General features: G+C 34.5%; 1 protein-coding gene across 2 annotated transcripts in view; it reads right to left on the bottom strand.

Annotated features, from left to right (window-relative positions):
- The window catches only part of ldb1b (LIM-domain binding 1b), a 44,693-nt gene that overhangs the window by 3,304 nt on the left and 14,616 nt on the right, over window positions 1–26,773 (bottom strand). Inside the window, exons 1-10 of one of the 2 annotated variants that reach the window (XM_059350804.1) lie at window positions 23,990–24,344; window positions 15,398–15,500; window positions 12,342–12,386; window positions 9,929–10,004; window positions 9,372–9,474; window positions 8,168–8,340; window positions 6,103–6,225; window positions 5,931–6,014; window positions 2,715–2,838; window positions 1,624–1,772 (exon numbers count right to left, since the gene is read on the bottom strand). In XM_059350804.1, coding sequence (XP_059206787.1) covers window positions 1,624–1,772; window positions 2,715–2,838; window positions 5,931–6,014; window positions 6,103–6,225; window positions 8,168–8,340; window positions 9,372–9,474; window positions 9,929–10,004; window positions 12,342–12,386; window positions 15,398–15,417 — 897 coding nt within the window. In that variant the 5' untranslated portion in view covers window positions 15,418–15,500; window positions 23,990–24,344. Of the gene's footprint in view, window positions 1–1,623; window positions 1,773–2,714; window positions 2,839–5,930; window positions 6,015–6,102; window positions 6,226–8,167; window positions 8,341–9,371; window positions 9,475–9,928; window positions 10,005–12,341; window positions 12,387–15,397; window positions 15,501–23,989; window positions 24,345–26,773 lie in introns of those variants that run through there. The other variant, XM_059350724.1, reaches the window with a different exon arrangement.

Genomic DNA, 26,773 nt, shown 5'->3' with positions numbered 1-26,773 from the left:
CGCGGTCCAGCCGGGTTTAAGCACCAGAAGCACCGTGCAGCATGAACATAATGGTCTAAAGTCTCAAGCTGCAATAAATACTGAGCAAATAATAAAAAAATCTCCGGATATTATCTGCACGTTAAGCATGTCTGACTCTTATGTTGACGTCTTAAAGGGACAGTGTCCCTCTGTGGCTTAAAGGGACAGTAACACCACGAGTAAACACTTAAAGTCATGGAAACAATTATTAGACCAGCCTTATTTTCTTTAATTTCTTGTTCATTTTAATGCCTGGTACAACTAGATGTACATTTGTTTGGTCAAATATAATGATAGCAACAAAAATAGCTGATAAGAGTTTAATTTAAGAGCTGATATCTAGACATTTTCCATGGTTTTCTTGATAATGATTTTGATTATAATCAAGAAAACCATGTTAAATGTTTAGATATCAGCTCTTAAATTAAACTCTTATGAGCTATTTTTGTTGTTATCATTACATCTGTACAAACAAATGGACCTTAAGTTGTACCAGGCATTAAAATGAACAAGACATTGAAGAAAAAAATGGTCTAATATTTTCTTTTCATGTCTGTGTATGTAGATGAACAACAAGACAACTCCCCAAAACACACTGATCGCCCCCTGGTGGTTTGTGTGCTGTGGTTGCCTGGTGAAGGCAGCTTGGTCCTCAGTACGCAGGTCCCAAGGGACCACAGGCAGACCATGACTTCACATGTTTGTGTTTGATGAATGTAGGAGACGACTAGAGACTGTCCTGTAACCTTATGACACACCGGCCAATGTTTCAGTTCATTCTAACGCCAGCTGGGAACATTCATACAGCTGTCCACTTATAATTAGATCAGCCAAAACCCATGTTAGTGCCAATTTTTAACTAGGGATTCACGTGAATAACTGTTTAACTGATAATAGCAATTTTGACCAATAAATACCATCAGTTTAACCCAGTAGTTCTCAACCTTTTTGAGTCGCAACCCCCAATTTAACATGCATGATGTCCGCGACCCCCACTCACTGAACACAATCTCACACGCACAGTTCAGATCACCCAAAAAAGAAACAAAATGACCTAAAAAAAGGAAACAAAACACGAAAAAAAAATCACAAAATGATCGAAAAAAGACACAAAAAAAGACACAAAATGACCCCAAAACACACAAAAAGACCCAAAAACACACAAAATGACCAAAAAAAAGACATTAAGTGACCAAAAAGACTAAAACACATTAACACATGAACACTTTAACACAGTGGAGACAGAGCTGACTTCCAAAATGATTTGGCGACCCCCAGAAATCATCTCCCTAAATCACCTGTCACACCTTGATTACAATCAGGTCATTGCTATTCAACTTTTATCAGTTGGTAACACAAATGATGATTCATAGTAATTGTATAAATATTTCCAGAGATTTGTTTTCACCTCGATTCATGTTTAAAGGAACTCAATGCTTCCTATCTGGATGACATGATGACATGTGAGCGTCTCTCAATGATTAAATGCAGCAGTTGATGTGTGAACGTAGCAGTGGTGTGTGTGTGTGTGTGTGTGTGTGTGTGTGTGTGTGTTTCTGCGCTGTAGCAGCGTGCTGCCACTAGGGGGCGGCGTGGACTCACTGGGACTTGGCTGGACAGAGGGAAGCCGCTGCCGGGACTCTTCTTCTTGTTGTTGTTGTTATTATTGGTTCCTCCTCCTCCGCTGATGGTGCTGCCACCTGACATCTTACGCTTCCGCCGCTTGTTGGGCGCCTGTCTTGATGGTTCAGCTACAGAAAGAGGATGAGAGAGAGAGAGAGAGAGAGAGTTATAGATACACTGTGGCTTCATGTCAGGGGGCTCAAACTTAAACTTTTGTGGCCCCCACCTTGATATGAAAGTTTAATGTGAATTTTATATGAATGGCACTTTACCGTGTTGTCTGGGAAGGTCCCTTTATTTACTTTTTTTTTGGTAATTTTGTGTCTTTAAATAATTTTGTGTCTTTTTTGGTAATTTCGTTTTTTTCTGTCATTTTTTGTCTTTTTTGGTAATTTTGTCTTTTTTAAATCATTTTGTGTCTTTTTTAAAATAATTTTGTATCTTTTTTGGTACTTCTGTGTCTTTTTTGGTAATTGTGTTGTTTTTTTGTAATTTTGTGTCTTTTTTTGGTAATTTAGTGTATTTTGTGTCTTTTTTGTGTCATTTTGTGTCTTTTTGGGTAATTCTGTCTCTTTTTTGATCATTTTGTGTCTTTTTTAAGTAGTTTAGTTTTTTTCTGTCATTTTGTGTCTTTCTTGGTAATTCTGTGTCTTTTTTGGTAATTTTGTCTTTTTAAAATAATGTTGTGTCTTTTTTTAAATAATCTTTTTTGGTACTTCTGTGTCTTTTTTGGTAGTTGTGTCTTTTTTTTAGTATAGCTTTTTTTTACTAGTAATTTAGTGTTTTTTCAGTCATTTTGTCTGTTTTTGTAATTTTGTGTCTTTTTTGTAATTCTGTGTCTTTTTTGGTAATTTTGTCTTTTTAAAATAATTTTGTGTCTTTTTTTAAATAATTTAGTGTTTTTTCAGTCATATTGTGTCTGTTTTTGTAATTTAGTGTCTTTTTTGATCATTTTGTGTCTTTTTTTGGTCATTCTGATCGTGCCTCCAGGGGCCCCCAGGTAATTTGAGTTGGAGACCCTGCTTTATGTGGTTGTGTGTGCCTTTATTCGTGGCGTGTTGTTCACCCACCTGGTGGCGCCACCATCCTCTGCCATTTCTGGAAGAGGCAGGTCTTGAGGCAGTCTCTGGGGCTGAGGCTGTATGTCTTGTGTCTGGACATCAGCTCCTGCATGGGCTCCAGAATCACACACAGCTGGAGGAGGAACAGAGAGGCATCAGGTTAGAGATTAAACTGTCATAAAGATCATTTGAGACGCTCCAGTACGTCAAATTACATCATATACAGACTTGATATTCTCATATAAACACAATTCAAAAGAGACCATTAGGCCTGTCACCATATAAATTTATTTTCCCAGAAACTATCACGATAAACAATAGTACCGTTGTATCAATGTCTTTTGTTTTATAACAATGTTTTATAACAATATTAGGGCATAACAAGTACAACCTTTTTTAGTAATTTTGTGTCTTTTTTTTGGTAATTTAGTGTTTTTTCAGTCATTTTATGTCTGTTTTTGTAATTTTGTGTCTTTTTTGGTCATTTTGTGTCTTTTTTTAAGTAATTATTTTTTTTTCTGTCATTTTGTGTCCTTTTTTGTAATTTTGTATCATTTTTTTTTATTAATTTTGTGTCTTTTTTTGGTAATTTAGTGTTTTTTCAGTCATTTTGTGTCTTTTTGTAGTAATTTTGTGTATTTTGTGGTCATTTTGTGTCTATAGGGTTTTGTGTTCAATTTAGGGAATAAATTATGGAATAAAAACCTTTTCCCATCTGGCAAAGGACTCCATCTCTTTAAAATGTTTCTAAAGATGTCTAAAAGCTCATTTAACTGCTGTTTTAAAATTCTAATTCACACACAAATACACTTTAATAACATGTTCATTTTTGTTTTTTTTTGTTATTGTCATTATAACTTGTTGATGTTATACATATGTTTTTTCTGTTATCAGTTTATTACTTTCTAATAACTTTGACATTTTAGATGGAGGCTTTAAATAAATAAACCCATCTTGGTTTTCTGCCTCCCCCTGCACTTTACACTATATGTTATCTTTGTCATTTTATGTAATTATAACTGTGCAAATAAAATAAACCTACCCAACCTTAGCATCACAAGATACCAACAAAACATCTTGAATTATTGCATCTGATAAAAAAATTAATGTCTAAAATATGTGGATAGAAAGGGATTCTTTCAGGTAAAACTATAAATTCCACTTACATTGCTCAAATAATTCACAAAGTGATGAGAATAACTTTAAAGTCAAATAACTTTAAAGTCATCAAAATACATACAAATAGGAAAAGGTTTTGCATTTCATTCAGTGGAGTTAAAATATGGAACGGGATGTGTGAAGAAATAAAACAATCTTCAAACATGAAACACTTCAAAATCAAATATAAAAAGCATGTCTTCACACGATATAGGGATTAAAACGGGTGTGTAAAATGACAGTAGGTGGTTATTGTTGACGTTTTATTACTTAAATGTGTTACTATTTTTTCTTTTTTGTGTGTTATTGTTGTTTGTTTGTTCATTGTTGTCTCATTATGACTACATGGGTGTATGTGTACTTATGTGTTTGTAAGTTAATAACAAGTTATGTGTGTTAATAATGGTAATAATGAGTTTATAAACTACATTACTATGTGTTATACATACATATATATAAATATTATTGTTATATAACTGAATATAGTAAATTAACATAGGGAGAAGGGATTTAATAAGCTTTGGCTCCTTTTGAACACAAATAAGTGTTGAGTCTTGTTGTTGTTTCATTTGTGTTGTTGTCTTGTATTTATTGTTGTTCGTTTGTTTTTAAATGTTCATCTTTTATTTTGTGTTCAAATAAATTCTCAATCAAAGAATGGATTGAAGTAGGAATAAAGGCTCAAATGAATACTCTGTAAGTCTTTAAGTGTCCTGGTACCACGAGCCAGCACCTTTACTCCCTCAACAACAAAAAATATTAAAATGTTTTTGATGTTCTGGAGCAACAGTGATAAAGCAAATAATCATCACAGTGAACAGAACGTACCGTCACTCCCATAAACTATATTTGGTTTTTGCAATTATCATTTCAAATGTCAAAGTCGGACGCAGCTATAATTTAAAACGTTTCTCGCCTTCTTAAAAAGCTTTTCATTTTAATCCAGAACACCTCTAAAATGCAAAAGAAAATAGATAAATGTGACCATTTGTTAATCCTTAGTGACAGCTGTTGTATATCCGAAGTGTTTTTGTAAATATACACTCTGAATGTGATGCATTTTGGTTTTATTTATGTTTTATAAAGTGTCCCATTTTGGGGGAATCAGTGTTGTAAACTATGACTTGAACAGAAATATGTTGTGTGCTTCACTTAGTCAAGTCAAGTCAAAGTCTATTTATAGAGCACATTTAAAAAAAAGTTATTAAAATACAATAAAAATCATACACAAATATACACTACTGGTCAAAAGTTTTAGAACACACCAACTTTTCCAGAATTTAATTGAAAATGATGCAGTTTAATGTCTCAGTGTACTCTGAAATTAATGCACATTTGCAACATTTACAATTCTTTATTGAGCATGATAGTGTTTTGAAAGAAAAAAAAGATTCAAAATCACATTTTACGTTGGACTAAAGGACTAAAAAAAGACACAAAATGACAAAAAAAAAGACACCAAGAGACACAAAATGACTTAAAAAAGACAAAAAATGACTTAAAAAAGAAACAAAATGCCCCAAAAAAGACACAAAAAGACACAAAATGACCAAAAAAAAGACACCAAAAGACACAAAATGACCAAAAAAAGACACAAAATGACTTAAAAAAGAAACAAAATGCCCAAAAAAAGACACAAAAAGACACAAAATGACCAAAAAAAGACACCAAAAGACACAAAATGACTTAAAAAAAGATACAAAATGACACAAAATGACTTACAAAGACATGAAAAGAATTCAAAAATGGACAAAATAGCCCAAGACTCCATAGAGTTAAGTTGTTAACCCATTTCTTGTTCCCTGAAAAAGGCCTACTTGTATAATTCTGAAATGTACATTATTTTCCAGTTTTGGTTAAGCTTACCTTTTTTTATTTACCTCTGGCAGTTCACCACTTACCTTTGGACCCTTTCAAGCTGTTCATTTGACTTGAACTGCTTGAATTTCAATAAAAAAATGGAAAAATTGGGGTGTTCTAAAACTTTTGACCGGTAGTGTAGTTAAACAATAAAATACTAAAAACAGTAAAACAATAAAATAAAGTAAGAATAAAAAAGTCACTTACTCGGAGGTAGTTGAGTGTGGAGTTCGACAGGCCACATCTTGTGATGTTTTTAGACAGCTGGTCCAGCATCTGTGGGTCCTGGGCCTGAGAATCAACACACATCATTTTATATTTATATATATATTATATATATTATATCAGTGAACCATATGTGGTCATTGAATCTACTCACATGCATGGCCAGTATACTGCGGGGGATGAGTTCACGGTGTTGTCTGATGCTGAAGTGCCACGTCTTTATCCTCATCATGTCGTCAAACATGAACTCCAGGTATAAGCGTCCTTCTACACAGACCTACAGGAGTTCAGAGGACACGGGTCAGTACATGGGTCAATGACGTCATCTGACCCAGTGGCAGCTGGTGTGACCAGTAATCTTTCCCATAAAAATGGCCATTTTGTGTCTTTTTTGGGTCATTTTGTGTATTTTTTAAGTAATTTTGTATCTTTTTTGGTAATTTTGTCTTTTTAAAATAATTTTGTGTCTTTTTTAAAATAATTTTGTATCTTTTTTGGCACTTCTGCGTCTCTTTTTGGTAGTTGTGTCTTTTTTTTTTGTCATTTGGTGTCTTTTTTGGTAATTAAGTGTTTTTTGGTCATTTTGTGTCTTCAGTGTCAGTTGGTGTGACCAGTAATCTTTCCCATAAAAATGGTAATTTTGTGTCTTTTGTGGGTCATTTTGTCTTTTTTTAAATAATTTTGTATCTTTTTTGGTACTTCTGTGTCTTTTTTGGTAATTGTGTATTTTTTTTTTTTTTACTAATTTTGTGTAATTTTTTGGTAATTTAGTGTTTTTTCAGTCATTTTGTCTGTTTTTGTAATTTTGTGTCTTTTTTAAAATAATTTTGTATCTTTTTTGGTAATTGTGTCGTTTTTTGGTTATTCTGTGTCTCTTTTTGGTAGTTGTGTCTTTTTTATATAGTAATTTTGTGTCTTTTTTTGGTAATTTAGTGTTTTTTCAGTCATTTTGTGTCTTTTCTTCGGTAATTGTTTTTTTTTGGTCATCTAACCCAGTGTTAGTTGGTGTGACCAGTAATTTTTCCCGTTAAAATCTGATTACATACAGGAGAATAAATGTGAACTAAAATGAGAAAAAAAAAACAATCCACATTTACATTGCAACACTATGGTATGTAACAAATTTTACATAATTTGTTAAAACTTTAGATAAAAATGGTTGTATTTAGAATATTTTCTGCTCAACATTGACAAAAATGTGTAAATGTAGAAATGATTAAAAAAAATAATTTGGTGTTTTTTAGAATTAATAAGTAATTATGTGTATAAGTCCACTTAAATACAATGTAGCTGGATGAAGTATTTAATATTTATCATTTTTTTGCAGTAACACCATTTGACATGTTACCAACCTTTATTAGTCACTGACCCGTACAGCAGCTGGAATCTATGCAAAGACTTGGAAAAGTTGCACCTCTAACCACAGACGTAAAGCAAACAGGACACTTCTAACACAGAGCTGTGAGTTGGGCTGATCACGTTGCTTAAGGCAGCTGTTCTCAACCTTGGGGTCGGGACCCCAATTGGGGTCGCGAGATGATTTCTGGGGGTCGCCAAATCATTTTGGAAGTCAGCTCTGTCTCCACTGTGTTAAAGTGTTCATGTGTTTCAGGTCATTTTGTGATTTTTTTAGTCATTTTGTGTGTTTTATTGGTCATTTTGTGTGTTTTTTGTCATTTTGTTTCTTTTTTGGGCTGTTTTGTTTCTCAATTTGTGTCTTTATGTAGTATTTTTTTTTGTCATTTTGTGGTCAATTTGAATCCTTTTTTGCTTAATTTATGTAATTTTTTGGTAATTTTGTGTCTTTTTCTGATCATTTTGTGGTCAATTTGATTCTTCTTTGGGCAAGTCTTTTCTGTAACAATAAATTTCCTGTCATGTAAAGCGACTTTGAGTACCTTTAAAAGCGCTATAAAAATGTAATGTATTATTATTATAAAAGTGTCTAATACAGTGATATACATTTTTTTTACGTTTTTTTCTGCAAACATTTTTTACAGTGTGGTAAAAGCTAAATCAGACCATGACTCTACTCGAAAAATTACAAATATCGATAGAAAAGGCGGGAAAAGTAGAAAAACTTTGGGAACCACTGCATTAGTTGACCGACAGATTGTTTTAAATCAAATAACATCTGGAATACAAAGTTGGTTTCAGTGCATAAATCATTTCAAACAAGCGGTTGACACAACAATAGTGAGAGAAACACACACACACACCTGTGTGAACATGGGCTTTCCATTCTGGGTGACCATGGTGCACTGATCACAGTCGAGGGAGACAAAGTTATTATGGAAGGACTCCTTGGGATGTTTCAGCACGTAGTAGAGCTCCGTGGCTCCGCCCTCGAATATACTCCGGAAGTACCTCGGGATCAACGTCCGGCCAATTGCTTCAGAGGAAAAGAGAAAAAACACACACGGGGCATGAGACAGGAAGGAGATTCACCCATTTAAGCCGTGAAAGCATTACTGCATTTCTACCATTAAAACCAGGAAAGCAGATACGTTGTTTTGTAGTTTTTTTCCACCTATTTTCGGTCTCTTGGCTAATGAAATGCATCAGAATACATGTGGGAGTGTCGCAATGCAACATGGGACTTTTCCAGAACTTTGAAATCATGGAGATGAAGACACAAAACGACAATAAAAAGACGCAAAAAGACACAAAATGACAGAAAAGGACACAAAAAGACACAAAATGACTAAAAAAAAAGACGCAAAATGACTAAAAAGACGCAAAAGACAAGAAATTACAAAAAAAGACACAAAATGCCTAAAAAAATACACAAAAAGACCAAAAAATGACATAAAAAGACAGAAAATGACAAAAAAAGACACAAAATGACCAAAAAAATACAAAATGACAAAAAAGACGCAAAAAGACACAAAATGACCAAAAAAAGACACAAAATGACAAAAAAAGACACAAAAAGACCAAAAAATGACATAAAAAGACACAAAATGACAAAAAAAAGACACAAAATGACGAAAAATAGACACAAAAAGACACAAAATGAATTAAAAAAGACGCAAATAGACACAAAATGACAAAAAAAAGACACAAAATGCCTAAAAAAATACACAAAAAGACCAAAAAATGACATAAAAAGACACAAAATTACAAAAAAAAGACCAAAAAAAGAGTCGCAATGCATCATGGGACTTTTCCAGAACTGAAATCATGGCAGAAGACGACTATAGCGGAGTGAGCTGAGATATAACAGCTATTAGCTCTTAATTTGAATTCTGAACTCTGAATTTCATTTCTATCTGCTACAGAGGCTGAAAAATCTATTATTTAGTAGAAGCGTTACAGGCTTTTTAGGCCTAAATGGGTTAACATGTTGCAGTGTGCAGTCTGTTTTTGGCTGTAGGACTTATGAAGTGGTTTCTGTATGAACGGAGAGGAAATGTTTCTTACTGTAACGTTTGGGTCCATCCTCCAGACAGAAAGTTATAGTCAACATGGCGTCATCTTCAAAGAACTCGGTAGTAAAAGCATCCCACCACAGGTTATCACACTCCTACAGAAACACAATCAGTGACACAATAACACAATTATTACATGATTTGGTAACACTTTACATTAAGGTCCTTGTAATAACCATTAATTACCAAGTAATAAGGCCCTTGTAAGTCCTTACAAGATGCTTATTAACATTATTGTGTGTTTATAAGCTTATATAAGTGTTAATAATGGCATTACAAACACCCATGACCCACCCATTATGTCTTTGCCATGCCTTTATTAATCTTATTTTGTTTGCTTATTGATATTAAAATATACTTTATTGCTCATCTATTATAAGTTAACTATAAGTTAACTATGCTTTTTGCAACTACCGGATCTAAAGCGAGAACAATGCCTTATTACTTGTTAATTAATGGTTATTAAGGACCTTATTATAAAGCGTTACCGATGATTTTATTACTTATTGATCTATTATTAGAGTGTTTTTTATGTGTGTGTCTACCAACCTCTGTCCAGTTCTGTAGCCGTTTGTTAAGTTCAAATATTCTGTAGTCTGTCTGGTTGCCGTATGGTGTGTGCCTCCTGGAGGAGAAGGAGGAAACAAAAGCAGGAGAGGAGTTGAGAAGAGTTAGCTATTTGTATTATAGTCTAGACGAAATTGTCCAAAAAGTGAAAGTGAGGAGCATTTATGGGTACAAGTTAGATTCTGGCCTAGTTTATTTATTTCAAGGGTGCTGAATCCAAAAACAAATGGTTCCCAAGCGAAATTTTGAGTTTTTGACCTTCTCATTTGCATATCAAGATGGCGACCATTGGTCGTTGGACCATTTCCCCTTAGTTTTTTTGTAAGTAGGCAATCAAAGATGAGGAAATTAAGTTTCTGGATCTATAGTCTAGGGTCAGAGCAAGGATATAGTGGAGGCTCAGTGTCTTTTTATGTATATATATGTATGCAAAATACCAACTTTTAAGGTGAAATTAAGCATTATTTGTGTGGGTTTTTTAAGGCCGACATAAATATTCAATCAATATCACTTTTAAATGTTCCAGTTGGTATTTTGCATATATATATATATATATATATATATATATATAACTATAAATATATATATATATATATAACTATAAATATATATATCTATACATATATCTATATATCTCTCTCTCTCTCTCTCTATATATATATATATATATATATATATATATATATCTCATATATATATATCTATATATCTCATATATATATCTATATATCTCATATATATATATATATATATATATATACACACACACACATAAAAAAAGACACTGAGCCTCCTCTTTTTTAAGTCATTTTGTGTCTTTTGGTGTCTTTTTTTGTCATTTCGTGTCTTTTTTTGGTCATTTTGTGTCTTTTTTTAGTACTTTAGTTCAACATAAAATGTGATTTAGAATCTTTTTTTTACTTTCAAAACACTATCATGCTCAATAAAGAATTTTAAATGTTGCAAATGTGCATTAATTTCAGAGTAGACTGAGACATTAAACTGCATCATTTTCAATTAAATTCTGGAAAAGTGTGTATACATAAAAAAGGCACTGAGCCTCCACTATATCCTTGCTCTGACTCTAGACTATAGATCCAGAAACTTAATTTCCTCATCTTTGATTGTCTACTTACAAAAAAACTAAGGGGAAATGGTCCAACGACTGAGCAAGATGGGCAATTTGGTGGCCATTTGATACAAATTAGAAGGTCAAAAACTCAAAATTTCGCTTGGGAACCATTTTTTTTGGACTCAGCACCCTTGAGATATGTAAGGTAGGCCGGTTCCTGACTTGTACCCATAAATGCTCCTCACTTCTTATAGAAGGCCTTTATTCTGAAATCCGTCTAGACCAGGGGTCTCAAACTCAAATTACCTGGGGGCTGCTGGAGGCAGTATCAAAATGACCAAAAAAAGACACAAAATTACTAAAAAAAAGACACAAAATGACCAAAAAAGAAAAAAAAATTACTTTAAAAAGACACAAAATGACAAAAAAATACACAGAATTATTTAAAAAAAGACAAAATTATTTAAAAAAAGACACAAAATTATTTAAAAAAAGACATACAATTATTAAAAAAGACACAAAATTATTTAAAAAAGACAAAATGATCAAAAAGACACAAAATGATCAAAAAGACACAAAATGACCAAAAAAGACACAGAATTATTCAAAAAAAGACACAAAATTATTTTTAAAAAAAGACACAAAATGATAAAAAAAATACACAGAATTATTTAAAAGAAAGACAAAATTATTTTAAAAAAAGACACAAAATTATTTTAAAAAAGACATACAATTATTAAAAAAGACACAAAATTATTTAAAAAAGACAAAATGATCAAAAAGACACAAAATTATTTAAAAAAGACAAAATGATCAAAAAGACACAAAATGACCAAAAAAGACACAGAATTATTTAAAAAAGGACACAAAATGATCAAAAAAAAGACACAAAATGACCAAAAAAGACACAAAATTACTAAAAAAAAAAAGACACAAAATTACTAAAAAAAAGACACAAAACTATTTAAAAAAACATACAATTACCAAAAATAGTAATTAAAGGGACCTTCCACACACAAAGTGCCATTCATATAAAACTCACATTAAACTTTCATATCAAGGTGAGGGCCACAAAATATCGTCACGAGGGCCACAATTGGCCCGCGGGCCGCGAGTTTGAGACCCCTGGTCTAGACTATTACAAGATAGAAGTGAAACTAGTGTTTCCATATTTTAAGGGTAGTTTCAACACCTAGTTTAGCCTCGTATCAAACTACAAAACACATTTTTTAAAAGCAAGATAAGAGCACGACTTCCCACGGTCTAATCTTTACTGGTGTTATTATTACCAGCTGTAGATAATAGGAAACAATGCAGTCTTACCCTATTCCGGGCTCCAGGTATGTGGGAGGATACATCGGGGTGGGACTGCAGAAAAAAAAAGACACAGAGAGATTATTACATTTAGCTATGGTGCTAATATGCCCTTCTGCAGGAGCGTGTCTCTCTTTACGACTCTGGGACGCCGGCCAAACACGGCACAAATTGGATGATACAAGGAGACAGTAAATAACAACACTTCTGCTCAGATACACACAAACACAATCACCAGCTGCAGCTGCAGGAGCTTTAACACACACTCCTGCAGAGGTGTAGCCTCCAAATCCACAGAGCCACACAAGTCAAGACAAATCAGCTTTTAGTGTTAAACATTCAGCTCACACAGCTGGACACAGTTTCACTGTACTCTTAGTAACTCAACAGGCGTTTACCTGGATAGTAGGTGGCTAAAATTACACTGAAACATATTAGTCTAGACGGAATTGTCCAAAAAGTGAAAGTGAGGAGCATTTATGGGTACAAGTCAGGAACCGGCCTACTTTACTTATTTCAAGGGTGCTGCATAAAAAAAAATGGTTCCGAAGCGATTTATTATCATTATAAAAATCTGTTTCATGTTGCCTTTCTCTATATCCGTTCTGTGAGAACATATATATACATATACATCTGGCAGCAAGAAGTAGGCAGGAGAAGCCTTTTTCAGAAGAACCGTTCATGTTCTTTAATATCACATTCATGTTCAGGACAGTTCATGTTCAGAAGAAGCCCTTGAAGTTAAATAACTGTTAGTATGGCATTTGAGAAGTTTGGATTTTTTTTTAGCAACGTTTTTTTTGTGGAATACCTGATGCGGCCTCACCCAGATACTGCGTCCAGCGGCCCCCAGATAATTTGAGTTTGAGACCCCAGCTTTAAAGAAATGCAATGTTGCACTTATGAAAAGTATTTGATTTTATGATTAAACAGTCTATGCAAGCTTGAAGTTGTCTCTAAGAGAGTAATAGCTAGAGTGGAGTGTTGCAAGTTCCCTGCAATAAAACAGATTGCTGTCAATTCATAATACTTTCTCATCTCCTATTTTCATACTTACACAATACACAATAATAATTATTATAATAATTCAATTACTGTTTACGACGCTGTGATCGGTGATCGGAAATATCGGATAGGCAGATACTGATTTCAGTAAGATCGGATCGGTGATCGGAACCAAAATCCTGATCGGAGCATCCCTAGTCTGTTTCTGAATTTTCTGTTTGCTTTGTATGCCAAGGGTTCCCAAACTTATTAGGCCATGACCCCAGAAATAAACAGTTCTTGTTTTCCATCATCATGTTTGTGGGTTTATCGTTAAGCAACTTCTCTCATATTTTGGGAGCCAAAAATAAAAATTGATTAAGCATCTTCTCTTTAATATTGAGAGCAAAAACAATAATTGAACAATCTAAGTAATTCATTAATTTATCCTTTTTCCCGTTCTCGGGTTAAACCCCCCCACTCACCTCCCCCCCTGGCCAAAGTTTTTTCCTGCAGGAAACCCTGGGAGGAGCATATAATACCTGTTCCAAGTGTTATGTTTTGTTTGTTTTTATTTTTCTGTCTATGTAAATGCAGCTATCTTAAAATATGGAAGTTGAATGACGATACATGAATGTAAAAGCTGTATGTCAAAGTGTTATAAACTGAAAATAAAATAAAAATATTGTGGAGAAAAAACATTTTACATTTGTGTATACTGATTCTGGGACGTGACACTGTGTATGAATGAGTGTTTCTAACTGGTAAAACATGGCAGCTTCCTGAAAACATCTAATATTAGCCAAACTATCAACTGAAACCAGTTTTTGCTGCATCTAAACATCAGTGTTTGCTGTGAAGCTTCTCAATCATACAACCAGTCACTATCATTCAAATCTCCAACACAGTGCCACTTGTTGTCACTACCATCTAAACCAGTAGTTCTCAACCTTTTTGAGTCGCGACCCCCAATTTAACATGCATGTTGTCCACGACCCCCGCTCACTGAACACAATCTCAGTTCAGATCATACAAAAAAGAAACAAAATGACCAAAAAAAGTAAACAAATGACCAGAAAAGACACAAAATGACCAAAAAGGACACAAAATGACCAAAAAAAGACACAAAATAACCCAAAAAAGAAAAAAATTACCAAAAAAAAGACACAAAATGACTAAAAAAGACACAAAATGACTAAAAAAAAGACACAAAATGACCAAAAAGGAAACAAAATGACCAAAAAAGACACAAAATGACTAAAAAAAAGACACAAAATGACTAAAAAACAACACAAAATGACCAAAAGAAACCCACAAAATGACCAAAAAAAGACACAAAATTACCAAAAAAGACACAAAATGACCACAAAATAACCCAAAAAAGAAAAAAATTACCAAAAAAAGACACAAAATGACCAAAAAGGAAACAAAATGACCAAAAAAGACTCAAATTGACCACAAAATGACAAAAACAAGACACAAAATGACCAGAAAAGACACAAAATGACCAAAAAAAAAAAAGACACAAAATGACCAAAAAAAAAAGACACCAATTGACCAAAAAAAGACACAAAATAACCCAAAAAAACTAAAAATTACCAAAAAAAGACACAAAATGTCCAAAAAGTAAACAAAATGACTAAAAAAAAGATACAAAATTACTAAAAACAACACAAAATGACCAAAAGAAACCCACAAAATGACCCAAAAAAAAGACATTAAGGGACCAAAAAGATGAAAACACATGAACACTTTAACACAGTGGCCCCCAGAAATCATCTCGCGACCCCAATTGGGGTCCCGACCCCAAGGTTGAGAACAGCTGATCTGAACTACTTTCTCCCAGAAAGCAGCCAACCAGCTGCCAGGCTGAATCGATCACCAGTGGATGTTTTCCAGACAAGCGTCTCGTTGAGGAAATTAAACTCATGACAGTCCGGCTGGATTTGCAAGGCAGTGCAAACATAATATGCGATAATAAAAAAAGCACCTGTCGGAGACGCTTAAAGGCTGGAGCCGTAAACCGTCACCTGGTAGAGCAGATAAACAAAACACACAGAACACACGGAGATAAAACTCACCCCACGTCTCTGTCCAGCATGGTGCCGGGGTGGAAAGGGGGAAAAGTGCTACCGTTGGGGGGCTCCTTGGGGGAGTACAGCTTGAATGACTTGGAGGAACAGCCTGGAAGACAATTGAAGGGGAAAAAAACATAAATGTTAGGTTAGGGCAGTAGTTCTCAACCTTTTTGAGTCGTGACCCCCAATTTAACATGCATATTGTCCGCGACCCCCACTCACTGAACAGAATCTCACACGCACAGTTCAGATCACCAAAAAAAGGAAACAAAACGACCAAAAAAGACACAAATTGACCACAAAATGATCAAAAAAGACACAAAATGACCCAAAAAGACACAAAATGACCAAAAAAAGACACAAATTGACCACAAAATGATCGAAAAGACACAAAATGACCAAAAAATACACAAATTGACCACAAAATGATCAAAAAAGACACAAAATGACCAAAAAAGACACAAAATGACCAAAAAATACACAAATTGACCACAAAATGTTCGAAAAAAGACACAAAATGACCAAAAAAATGCACAAAATGACCAAATAACACACAAAATGACAAAAAAAAAAAGATATTAAGTGACCAAAAAGACTAAAACACATTAACACATGAACACTTTAACACAGTGGAGACAGAGCTGACTTCCAAAATGATTTGGAGACCCCCAGAAATCATCTCGCGACCCCAATTGGGGTCCCGACCCCAAGGTTGAGAATAGCTGGGTTAGGGGTGTGCCATATCGTATCGTTCACGATAATATCGGTATATTTTTTTTATTTTAATGCATATCATGATATTGGCAACATTCCTACTTCTTGATGTAGTGGCGTAAGGTTAATATTAGCTAACAATTAAAGTTGTTTTGATCACAAAAAGCTACTTACTCCCTGTCGCTAAACACATGCACCTTTCAAAATAAGAGCACAGTGTGTTAGGACTAAAAAAAAGACACAAAATGACAAAAAAAAAGACACAAAATGACTAAAAAAAAGACACAAAATGACCAAAAAAAGACAATCCACCACAGAACTCACAGGAAGACCGTCAAAATAAGATGCCTTAAATAAAACATTCAAGAACCTTTATTCTCCTTTACAAAATGTCATTAAAATATGCCCCCGAAACCCTAAATGGTTATTTTTATTATTTGCTCATACTCAAGAGTCAAGAGTAATTTTGAAATTAATGAAATTAATGCACATTTGCAACATTTAAAATTCTTTATTGAGCATGATAGTGTTTTGAAAGTAAAAAAAAGATTCAAAATCACATTTTATGTTGGACTAAAGGACTGAAAAAAGACACAAAATGACCAAAAAAAGACACAAAATGACTAAAAAAAGACACAAATAACCAAAAAAAGAGAATCCACCACAGAACTCACAAGAAGACTGTCAAAATAAGATGCCTTAAATAAAACATACAAGAACATTTATTCTCCTTTTACAAAATATCATTAAAATATGCCCCCGAAACCCCTAAATGGTTATTTTTATTATTTGCTCATACTCAAGAGTCAAGAGTAATTTTTTTGTATTTGGCAACTGTTGAGATTTGCACTTCAAACTACATGTTAGATTTTTATTTATTTATACAGACTTAAAAAAAATCAAATTTTCTATCTTTTTAAGTATTTCGCAATATCGTCAAGAATATCGTCATCACAAAAATAGCCTGAAACATCGTGATATTCTTTTAGGGCCATATCGCCCAGCCCTATGTTAGGTTTATTTTTCCATATTTGATTCAGATAAAAGAAATTAAAGAATCCTGAGAATGTGACGGCTTACTTACAGGAAATGAGGTAACAAATGTATTTATTTATCCACAAATATAAGAATTGACAGTGTAAACTAGGGCTGCATGATTTGGAAAAAAATATCTGACACTGTAATTATTGTATGTATCGTTTTAGTGAGACAATTGTTTGATTCTAGGCGCCGATTTCCTTTATTTTGTGGGTTTGCCGACCGGCCGATTCTTTTACATTAAACCGATCTTATATATCGATCTTATCTAACTCCGCAAAGGTCTATTTGCTATTTATTTTAACATTTGAATAGCCACAAAGCTGCTGCATTTGGGCATTTGTTCTTGTTGTACTATAATGAAACCAAAAACTCATTTATGGCTGCAGTTCTTTTGTTAGTTTATCCTGTAAATCAGCTATTCTCAACCTTGGGGTCGGGACCCCAATTGGGGTCGCGAGATGATTTCTGGGGGTCGCCAAATCATTTTGGAAGTCAGCTCTGTCTCCACTGAGTTAAAGTGTTCATGTGTTAATGGGCTTTAGTCTTTTTGGTCATTTCATGTCTCTTTTTTTTTGGTCATTTCGGGGATTTTTATGGTCATTTTGTGTCTTTTCTTAGTCATTTTGTGTCTTTTTTGGTCATTTTGTTTCTTTTCTTAGTCATTTTGTGTCTTTTTTTTGGTCATCTTGTCACAAGATGTCATTTTGTGTCTTTTTTGGTCATTTTGTTTCCTTTTTTTGGTCATTTTCTGTCTTTAAAGTCATTTTGTTTGTTTTTTGGGTGATCTGAACTGTGCGTGTGAGATTCTCTTCAGTGAGCGGGGGTCACGGACAACATGCATGTTAAATTGGGGGTCGCGACTCAAAAAGGTTGAGAACTACTGCTGTAAATTGTTGTCTGCTACCTCAGACATTGTGATTTCCTTTATTGTGTTAAAGAAAAATACTGCTGTGTTATTGTTTTTCAATAAAATAAGATTCAAACATTGAAGGTGTATGCTGTGAGTTATAAAAAAATCGGTATCGGCCAGAAAATTGCAATCTGTGCACCCCCATTTGATTCTGAACAGCGATTAACTGTGCCGTCCTACTTCAAACGTTTCAACACACTGTTTATTTTGACCCAGCTGTAAATAAAGGCCAAAATTATAAACCGTAAAAAAGGCCATACATGGGAGAAAACAGAAGATGGTACCTGAAGTTGCTACACCTTCAGGAATTACAGCTTTACCACTAGTGAGAGTTTTTCACTTACAAAGAACAGCTATGATGTGAGAGTGAAGGCAGCTGAAGTGGCCCAGTTTCACTTGGCTGCACTCATTCACAGTTCATCCCCAATACACCAATCTGGTTTCATAAAGACCAATGTGCCAAAACACCACTTTTAATTAAGAATTGTGGTGCAACAGAGGCATCCAGCCTCCAATCACATTCTACAGAGAAATCTTTGTTTGGTACCGATCTTTGAAAAATACTTTAAAATCACAACATTATCATTCTTATATATATATACACACACTACTGGTCAAAAGTTTTAGAACACCCCAATTTTTCCAGTTTTTTATTGAAATTCAAGCAGTTCAAGTCAAATGAACAGCTTGAAAGGGTCCAAAGGTAAGTGGTGAACTGCCAGAGGTAAATAAAAAAAGGTAAGCTTAACCAAAACTGGAAAATAATGTACATTTCAGAATTATACAAGTAGGCCTTTTTCAGGGAACAAGAAATGGGTTAACAACTTAACTCTATGGAGTCTTGGGCTATTTTGTCCATTTTTGAATTCTTTTCATGTATTTTTAAGTAATTTTGTGTCTTTTTTTTGGTCATTTTGTGTCTTTTTTTTGTCATTTTGTGTCTTTTTTTTGTCATTTTGTGTCTTTTTTTTGTCATTTTGTGTCTTTTTTTGTCAATTTGTGTCTTTTTTTGGTCATTTTGTGTCTTTTTTTGTCAATTTGTGTCTTTTTTTAGTCCTTTAGTCCAACATAAAATGTGATTTTGAATCTTTTTTTTTTACTTTCAAAACACTATCATGCTCAATAAAGAATTTTAAATGTTGCAAATGTGAGACATTAAACTGCAAAATTTTCAATTAAATTCTGGAAAAATTGTGGTGTTCTAAAATTTTTGACCGGTAGTGTTTATTTTTCCAATGTTATTCATATTGCAATTGCAGCATCAGCCGAAATAATTGCAGTGATATTTTTTCTAAATGGTTCAGGGCTAGAAACTGCTGCAGTAAAGAGCATCTACTCTCGATAAATAACTATAAAATACCAAACACAAACAGACCAATACTGACTCTACACTGTAAAAAAAAATCTGTTTAAATTACGGTAAAACACCGGCAGCTGTGGTTGCCAGAACTTCACTGTAAAAAATACAGTAAGTGGGTTTTCTACTGTAAATTTAAATGTAAATATCAGCAAACACTGTAATTTAGACTGAATATTCCAATTATTTTTAGGGTAATTGTGTCATTGCAGCATCATGGTATTCCTCCATTAACATTTTTACAGCAGAACTGAGTGTTTCCTACAGTTTATGACAGTAAAAGTTAAAAGTTTTGTGCTATTCTTTGATTTACGGTAATTAAAATTTTCTAATACGGTGATACACAATTTTTAATTTAACGTCCTACACTGTAAAATATTTGTAGAAAGTACAGTAAAACACTGTCAAATTGCATCAGAAATAGGGCGTAAAATAAAAAATTGCACATCACCATAATAGACACTTTCACCGTCAATCAAGGAATAGTACAAAACTTTTGAAAACACACAGTTTTACTGTGAAAATATTTTTTAAAAAATCATTTAAAATTAAAGGAGAAATACCATATTGTCACAAGGACACAATTACCCTAAAAATAACAGGAATATTCAGTCTAAATTACAGTTTTTGCTGATATTTACATTTAAATTTACAGTAGAAAACCCACTCACTGTAATTTTTACAACCACAGCTGCCGGTGTTTTACCGTAAATTAAACATATTTTTTACAGTGTATTTGTGATGTTATTTGACAGTATTTTCCTGTATTTGTTACAAGCTTTTTTACAGCTTTTTTACACCCCCATAAAAAAACAACAACAACTGATGAATCTGTCTCTCTCACAGCTCCGAGCCTTGTTCTACTCTAATTGCCCAGCTCTCCTATAAAGGCCATCCAGGCGTGCCGGCCTCGGGGTCGCGACCCCTGCCGTCACCATGGTGAAGCCCCGCCTCATTAATGTCCCTCTGTCTTGTCTCTGCATATTAAACATATCTCTGACACTGTGTGTGTGTGTGTGTGTGTGTGAAAGAAATATATATCTATGGACAAAGACGTGGAGGGATGAGCTTTAATTGTATTAATAGGATGTTTTTAAGAAAGGGAAACTGATTTGAGATGTGAAATAGGGGTGTGCCATATTGTATCGTTCACGATAATATCTGTATTTTTTCTTTTATGGTTAAAAAAAAAATGCCCCCAGAACCCCTAAATGGTTATTTTTTTTTATTATTTTCTCATACTCTAGAGCAGGGGTGTCAAACTCTGGCCTGTGGGCCAAATTTGGCCGGCAGTGTAATTTTATTTGGCCCGCGAGCCAATATCAAATTATTATATTATTATCGTACAATAAAAGCTGACCCGCCGGTATTATACGGCGCATTTACCGCTAATACTAGATTTATGATTGTTATTTTATTTTTAAATGTATTAACCTGTTGAAAAACTTTATTTTGATATTTAAATCAGAAGGATGCAGATAGAAAAGAGGCCTACGATTTTTATTTAATTTTTATTTAATAAATTAATGACATTGATGTGTTTTTTATTTGAAATTTGATTTTGCATGTCTGCACTATTTAGTTATATATTGTATGTTTATAAGCGTTGCTGGTTCCATATTTAATGTTAAAGCAAAACATGTTTGGTATATATTAAAAGGTTTATTTGTTCAATGTTGGCCCGCGATTTTATTCAAGTTTTAAATTTTGGCCCATTGTGTATTTGAGTTCGACACCCCTGATCTAGAGTCAAAAGTAAAAAAAAATTTAATTTGGCAACTGTTGAGATTTGCACTTCACACTACATTTTAGATGTTTATTTATTTATACAGACTAAAAAAAATCATATTTTCTATATCTTTTTAAGTATTTGGTTAAAATCGTCAAGAATATCATAATCGCAAAAATAGCCTGAAATATCGTGATATTCTTTTAAGGGCCATATCGCCCAGCCCTAATGTGAAATATATATATATATTTCTAGCACACAGTAAGACAATTAAGAGTGAAACGGCGTCTCCTCTGTGAGAAGAGGTTAATAAAAGCAGACTTTTCCCAACATTATCGATTCACTATCAAAGTGCTCTTACTGCAATTTTGGTTGAATACATTACAGCAACACAAACATGAAGACATCACTTGGTAGACTAATGCAGAGCTGCAATCATTAGTCAATCAAAGGAAGCATAATCAACTATTTTGAGTCATCGTAGAAGTATTTTTTTTATTTCAAAATCGCAGAAAAGGCTGTTCCTCAGCCTCTCAAATATGGAAATGCCTTACTTTTCTGTCTTGTGTGAGAAGAATAGAATATCTTTGGGTTTTTGAATGACAAAACAAAACATTTAAAGGCGTTAAAGTGGACTTTGGGAAACCAGGATAGACATTTTTCACTATTATCTGAGATTATATAGCCCCGGCGATTAATCAGCTGATCGAGAAAAGAATTGGCAGATCAATCCATCAGTTGCAACTCTCTAAATTATGCTTGTTTGCATTTAAAACTCTTCTTCTCTTAAATAGCAGCAGCTCATCTCTGAGGAGAGCCGTTATTTCCGTTTACACTCACTTTGAATTGCTCTTAATTGTCTTTTTCTTTTCTTATTCTATGTTTTAACTGCATTTTCAACAGTTTTTAATGAAATTCTGCATCTTTACGATGAGCCTAAGGCAAATTTCCACCATGGTGGATAATAAGATTTATTGTATTGCATCTCTACTGGTTTCTATTCTACTATGTTTTATTGGGAGAGGAAAATTAATAATAAAAAGTTGTGTATGAAGAGGTTCACTGATCTTCTAAAGGAGATTTGCACCTTCACCATCCATTTGAAACCCTGCCTTGACTTTATGTAAAAACAAGTTGTTTACTGTGTGAGCCAGCTCTGCTATGCTATGGGCTGGTTGCACCACCAGAGGAAAACAAATGGGTTTGATAAATAAATAAATAATCGATGGTTATGTGTCCATTAGTTGTTGAGAGCTCCATTAGCTCCTCTCCTCTCCTGTTAGCGGTTAATGACAGGCAGTCACAATCACATCAGCTGGACTCCACTTCCTCCACTGGGAATCCTGTTCCTCTCCCTTACAAGTACACACAGTACACCATATACATGTACACAATATACATTATCTAACTGGCTTAAAGTGATGGCCAAACAACAAATCTCCTCTCAAATGTTGGGCAACATGAATGTCAAAAACACATTTGATATCACTTGAACTCCAATCACAAAAATTCACTCAACATTTGCCACACTGAAAGTCATTTTTTGTCAAAATTTGTTGTTTTTTTTGCCTAAATCATCTCCTCATGAAGCCGGCAACCTATGGTAAAATCACCTATATTATCAGTTGATCAGATCATGATTTTACCCCTTTAAGATCACTTTTTTGACAATTTGCCACATTCATAGGCATCAGATAAGAACCCAGCAAAGAAGAGCTAGAGGGAGATTGTTTAGTTATCAGTTTAGTTTATCAGTGTTTTATTGTTGACACTAATATTGGTAACACTTTATTTTGAAGGTGTCTACATAAGAGTGACATTAGCGTGTCTTAAACATGACATGGGATGTGTCATGAACATTAATGACACTTTGAAGTAACATTAATGCTCATGATACTTGTCATGTCATGTTTCTGACAGGCTTGTGTGACTCTTATGTAGACACCTTCAAAATAAAGTGTTACCATATCTTGCTTAAGCCACAAAGGCATGTTCTAAAAATTGCCTAAGTCATTTATTTCTCTTAAGTTACATAATTTAGTGTTATTACTATGCCAATAGCCATCCTTTGTTACATCCTTTTTGACTGAAATGATCAATAAATGTCATATGTTACACTTTTGGTGAAGTTTTTTTGTGTTTCCTGCAAAACTTGAATAAAAAAAACAGTTGGAGGATTATTTTAACAGGGTTATGAATAGTAACCTGTAGTGGTTTTGGACTGCTGCCACCATGATTGCTGTCCAAACGCAATATTGGCGATAGCTGTTTTACTGCACCGTTAACATACGTTAGCAAACTTTTTTACAAAAACAGAAATGAGTCTGGAGTTTGTTTATTAAGCCGGACTTTAAATGTCCTTTTCAACATCCGTGTAGCTGGTAACTTTAACTGTGGAAACACATTTGACGTGACTTGTCTGCTTACAAAGGCAATTAGAGCAGCAGCAGTCAGCGCGTAATGCTAACGCTGTTAGCTTAGCTAAAACATTAAACAGGTGACATAAGGACGCGACATAACTTCACTATTATATGTCAACCAGAGCTCATATTCACAAGCAACACAGCTATATAAACAGAGAACAAACTGCACCAAAAACTTTTGACAATTTCACCCAACAAAACCATGATTGTATACAACACAGCCGTGCAGGCCTGCAGCCACAGGCAGCTTGTGTTAGCCGCCATGCTAACGCCTTAGCCTTAAATCCCTTTTCAACGGAGAAAGCACCGAAATAACACCAAAAAACCACAACCACGGCAGGTCGGAGCCCATATTTAATCACTACAGCAGCTAAACATTGCAGTCAAAGTGTGAGTTTGTGGGGAAAAGCGACCTTTTTACCTGCAAAGAAGTCCAATCAGAGAATTGGTGTTTACAGATCCGTGGTGATAGACCGTGCCGTGGGTACGCGCCGCGCCGTGCGTAAAGACGCGGATAGGCCCGCTGGACGCAACGTACCAACACAATACGTCCCCCAGAACAGGATCAATGAAAAAAATCTCCTCAAACCGCGACACTGGAACGGAATAAGGCCTAAATTGCGGGAGTCGGTCGGTTATGTTTTGTCCCGCATGAGGCCTTGTCAGTGGGCTTCAGCCTGCTGTGGGTTTACATACAGACCCAGATGAGCCCTTTGTTCACGGGAGGACATGAACAATAGCTGTAGGCCCTCCTCCTCCTCTCCCTCCGCAATGCATTTGCTCCTCTATCCTCTGCCCAGCACCGCCAGCCGCCCTCTCTCCCCCCTCCTCCTCCTCCTCCTCCTCCTCCACTACCACCTCCTCCTCCTCCTCCTCCCCCCACTAATGCACAACTGCACATGAAGGTTGTCTGGTAAGCATTTTTTTTTTTTCCCTTCCTTCCTCCTCCCTACATCCCATCCCTTTCCTTGTAACTGACACAGATGAGAATTGGCCTAATGCAGCTGAGTGGAAGTGTGTATGGAAATAAACATTATGCTGCCTGCAAAGTGGTTTTCTTGTTTGCCTAATTAGTGCACATCAGCCTGCTGCAAACAACTGAACTGAGAGAGACAGACAAGACCCAGGTCATGAGCATGTCGTCACACTGTTAGAATAATCGGCTAAGTCATTTTTTGTCAAAATTGTTTTGTTTTTTTTGCCTAAATCATCTCCTCCTATGGCTTATTTGTTTCATAGCACCAACATTTTTATACTGTATATTCATATTTATTCTGCACTGGAATTCTATTCTACTCCTTCTTTAGACACTTTATATTTTATTGTATTTTTATATTTTATTGCTTGAAGTATGCCTAGGTTGTTCTTTTTATTTAATTGTGTTGTTATTGTCTCTGTGTGTAATGCTGCTGCTACACTGTAATTTCCCAGCTTGGGATAAATAAAGTATATCTATCTATCTATCTATCTATCTATCTATCTATCTATCTATCTAAAATCTCCTCCATCCTCAGTTGATCAGATCATGTGATTTTACCCCTTTAAGATCACTTTTTTGACAATTTGTAATACTGTAATACTGATTTTTGAGAGAAAATTGCAATGATTACCGATATGATGACCAGACAGAATGTCACACTGTTAAAATAATCGTCTAAGTGATTTTTTGTAAAAATAAATAAATAAATAAATAAAAATTGCCTAAATCATCTCTTAAGATCATCACTTCTTTGACAATTTGCCACATTCATAGGCATCAGATAAGAACCCAGCAAAGAAGAGCTAGAGGGAGATTGTTTAGTTATCAGTTTAGTTTATCAGTGTTTTATTGTTGACACTAATACTGGTAACACTTTATTTTGAAGGTGTCTACATAAGAGTGACATGAGCGTGTCATAAACATGACATGGGATGTGTCATGAACATTAATGACACTTTGAAGTAACATTAATGCTCATGATACTTGTCATGTCATGTTTATGACAGGCTTGTGTGACTCTTATGTAGACACCTTCAAAATAAAGTGTTACCATATCTTGCTTAAGTCACAAAGGCATGTTCAAAAAATTGCCTAAGTCATTTATTTCTCTTAAGTTACATAATTTAGTGTTATTACTATGCCAATAGCCATCCTTTGTTACATCCTTTTTGAGTGAAATGATGAATAAATGTCATATGTTACACTTTTGGTGAAGTTTTTTGTGTTTCCTGCAAAACTTGAGGTGATTATTTTAACAGGGTGATAATGTGCATTATACACTATGATGCTATGTAGGCTCATGCATGCATACACAGCTGATGCAGCAGCCTGATCAGTCAAAAGTAGATTTAGATCTAATAAATTAACTTTCATGTACAGATAGCAGACTTGTTGTTTACAATTAATTCTGTCTTTGCGTTTGCACACTGAACTGTCTCCAAGGTAGACCAGTAAATCCATTTCCACTGGGAAACTCTCTCTCTCTCTCTCTCTCGCTCCCTCTATCTCTCTCTGTAACCACACACACACACACACACACACACACACACAAACACACAGGAAGCGCTAAGCCAAAAGGAGAATCCCATAGGCCTCTAAATCTGCTTAAATCGCCTCAAATAATAATCAGATATTCAGATCACAGCCAGCCAAAGACTCACCCATATGGCCAAGGTTGGGATATAAAAAGAACAAGTAGTATTAGGTTAGTAGTGTTTCATATATTTATGCAAGTGAATGTCATAATATTTGGTAATTTGTTATGCATTATTTATCCCTAAAGGGTGACTGGGACTCCTAACATTTTTGACAGGTGATCCCAAATCAAATCAAGGTTAAAAAAAGTTCTTTCCTCTCAAACTTGGAAGTGTTCCCCCTCTCCGCCTCAATTATTTAGGGACGTTGCAGCCACCAGCATGACCGCGCTTCTGATTTATCCTCCCATGTACACAGGGAGTGAAAACACAATGTTTCATTAATGATTTATTCACAAATTAAGCTGCTCTCGGGAGCCGCTCTGTGGAAGCAGTTAGCAGGCTTTCACGGAGGCCGCTGTGCATCAGAGCACAGGTGATGACAGGTTATATTATTACATCATAATTTAACAATTTTCTGGTTCAAGTTAAATTATCTCTCAGAGGCTACATTTTAACCCTTTGATGCACAACATGGGCCTAAGTGACCCGACAGAGTTTTTATATTCTATATAATGGCAATAAATTATTT

Source organism: Centropristis striata, chromosome 1 (assembly GCF_030273125.1).
Source record: "Centropristis striata isolate RG_2023a ecotype Rhode Island chromosome 1, C.striata_1.0, whole genome shotgun sequence".
NCBI lineage: Eukaryota > Metazoa > Chordata > Actinopteri > Perciformes > Serranidae > Centropristis > Centropristis striata.
This window is presented reverse-complemented; position numbering and strand designations above follow the sequence as displayed.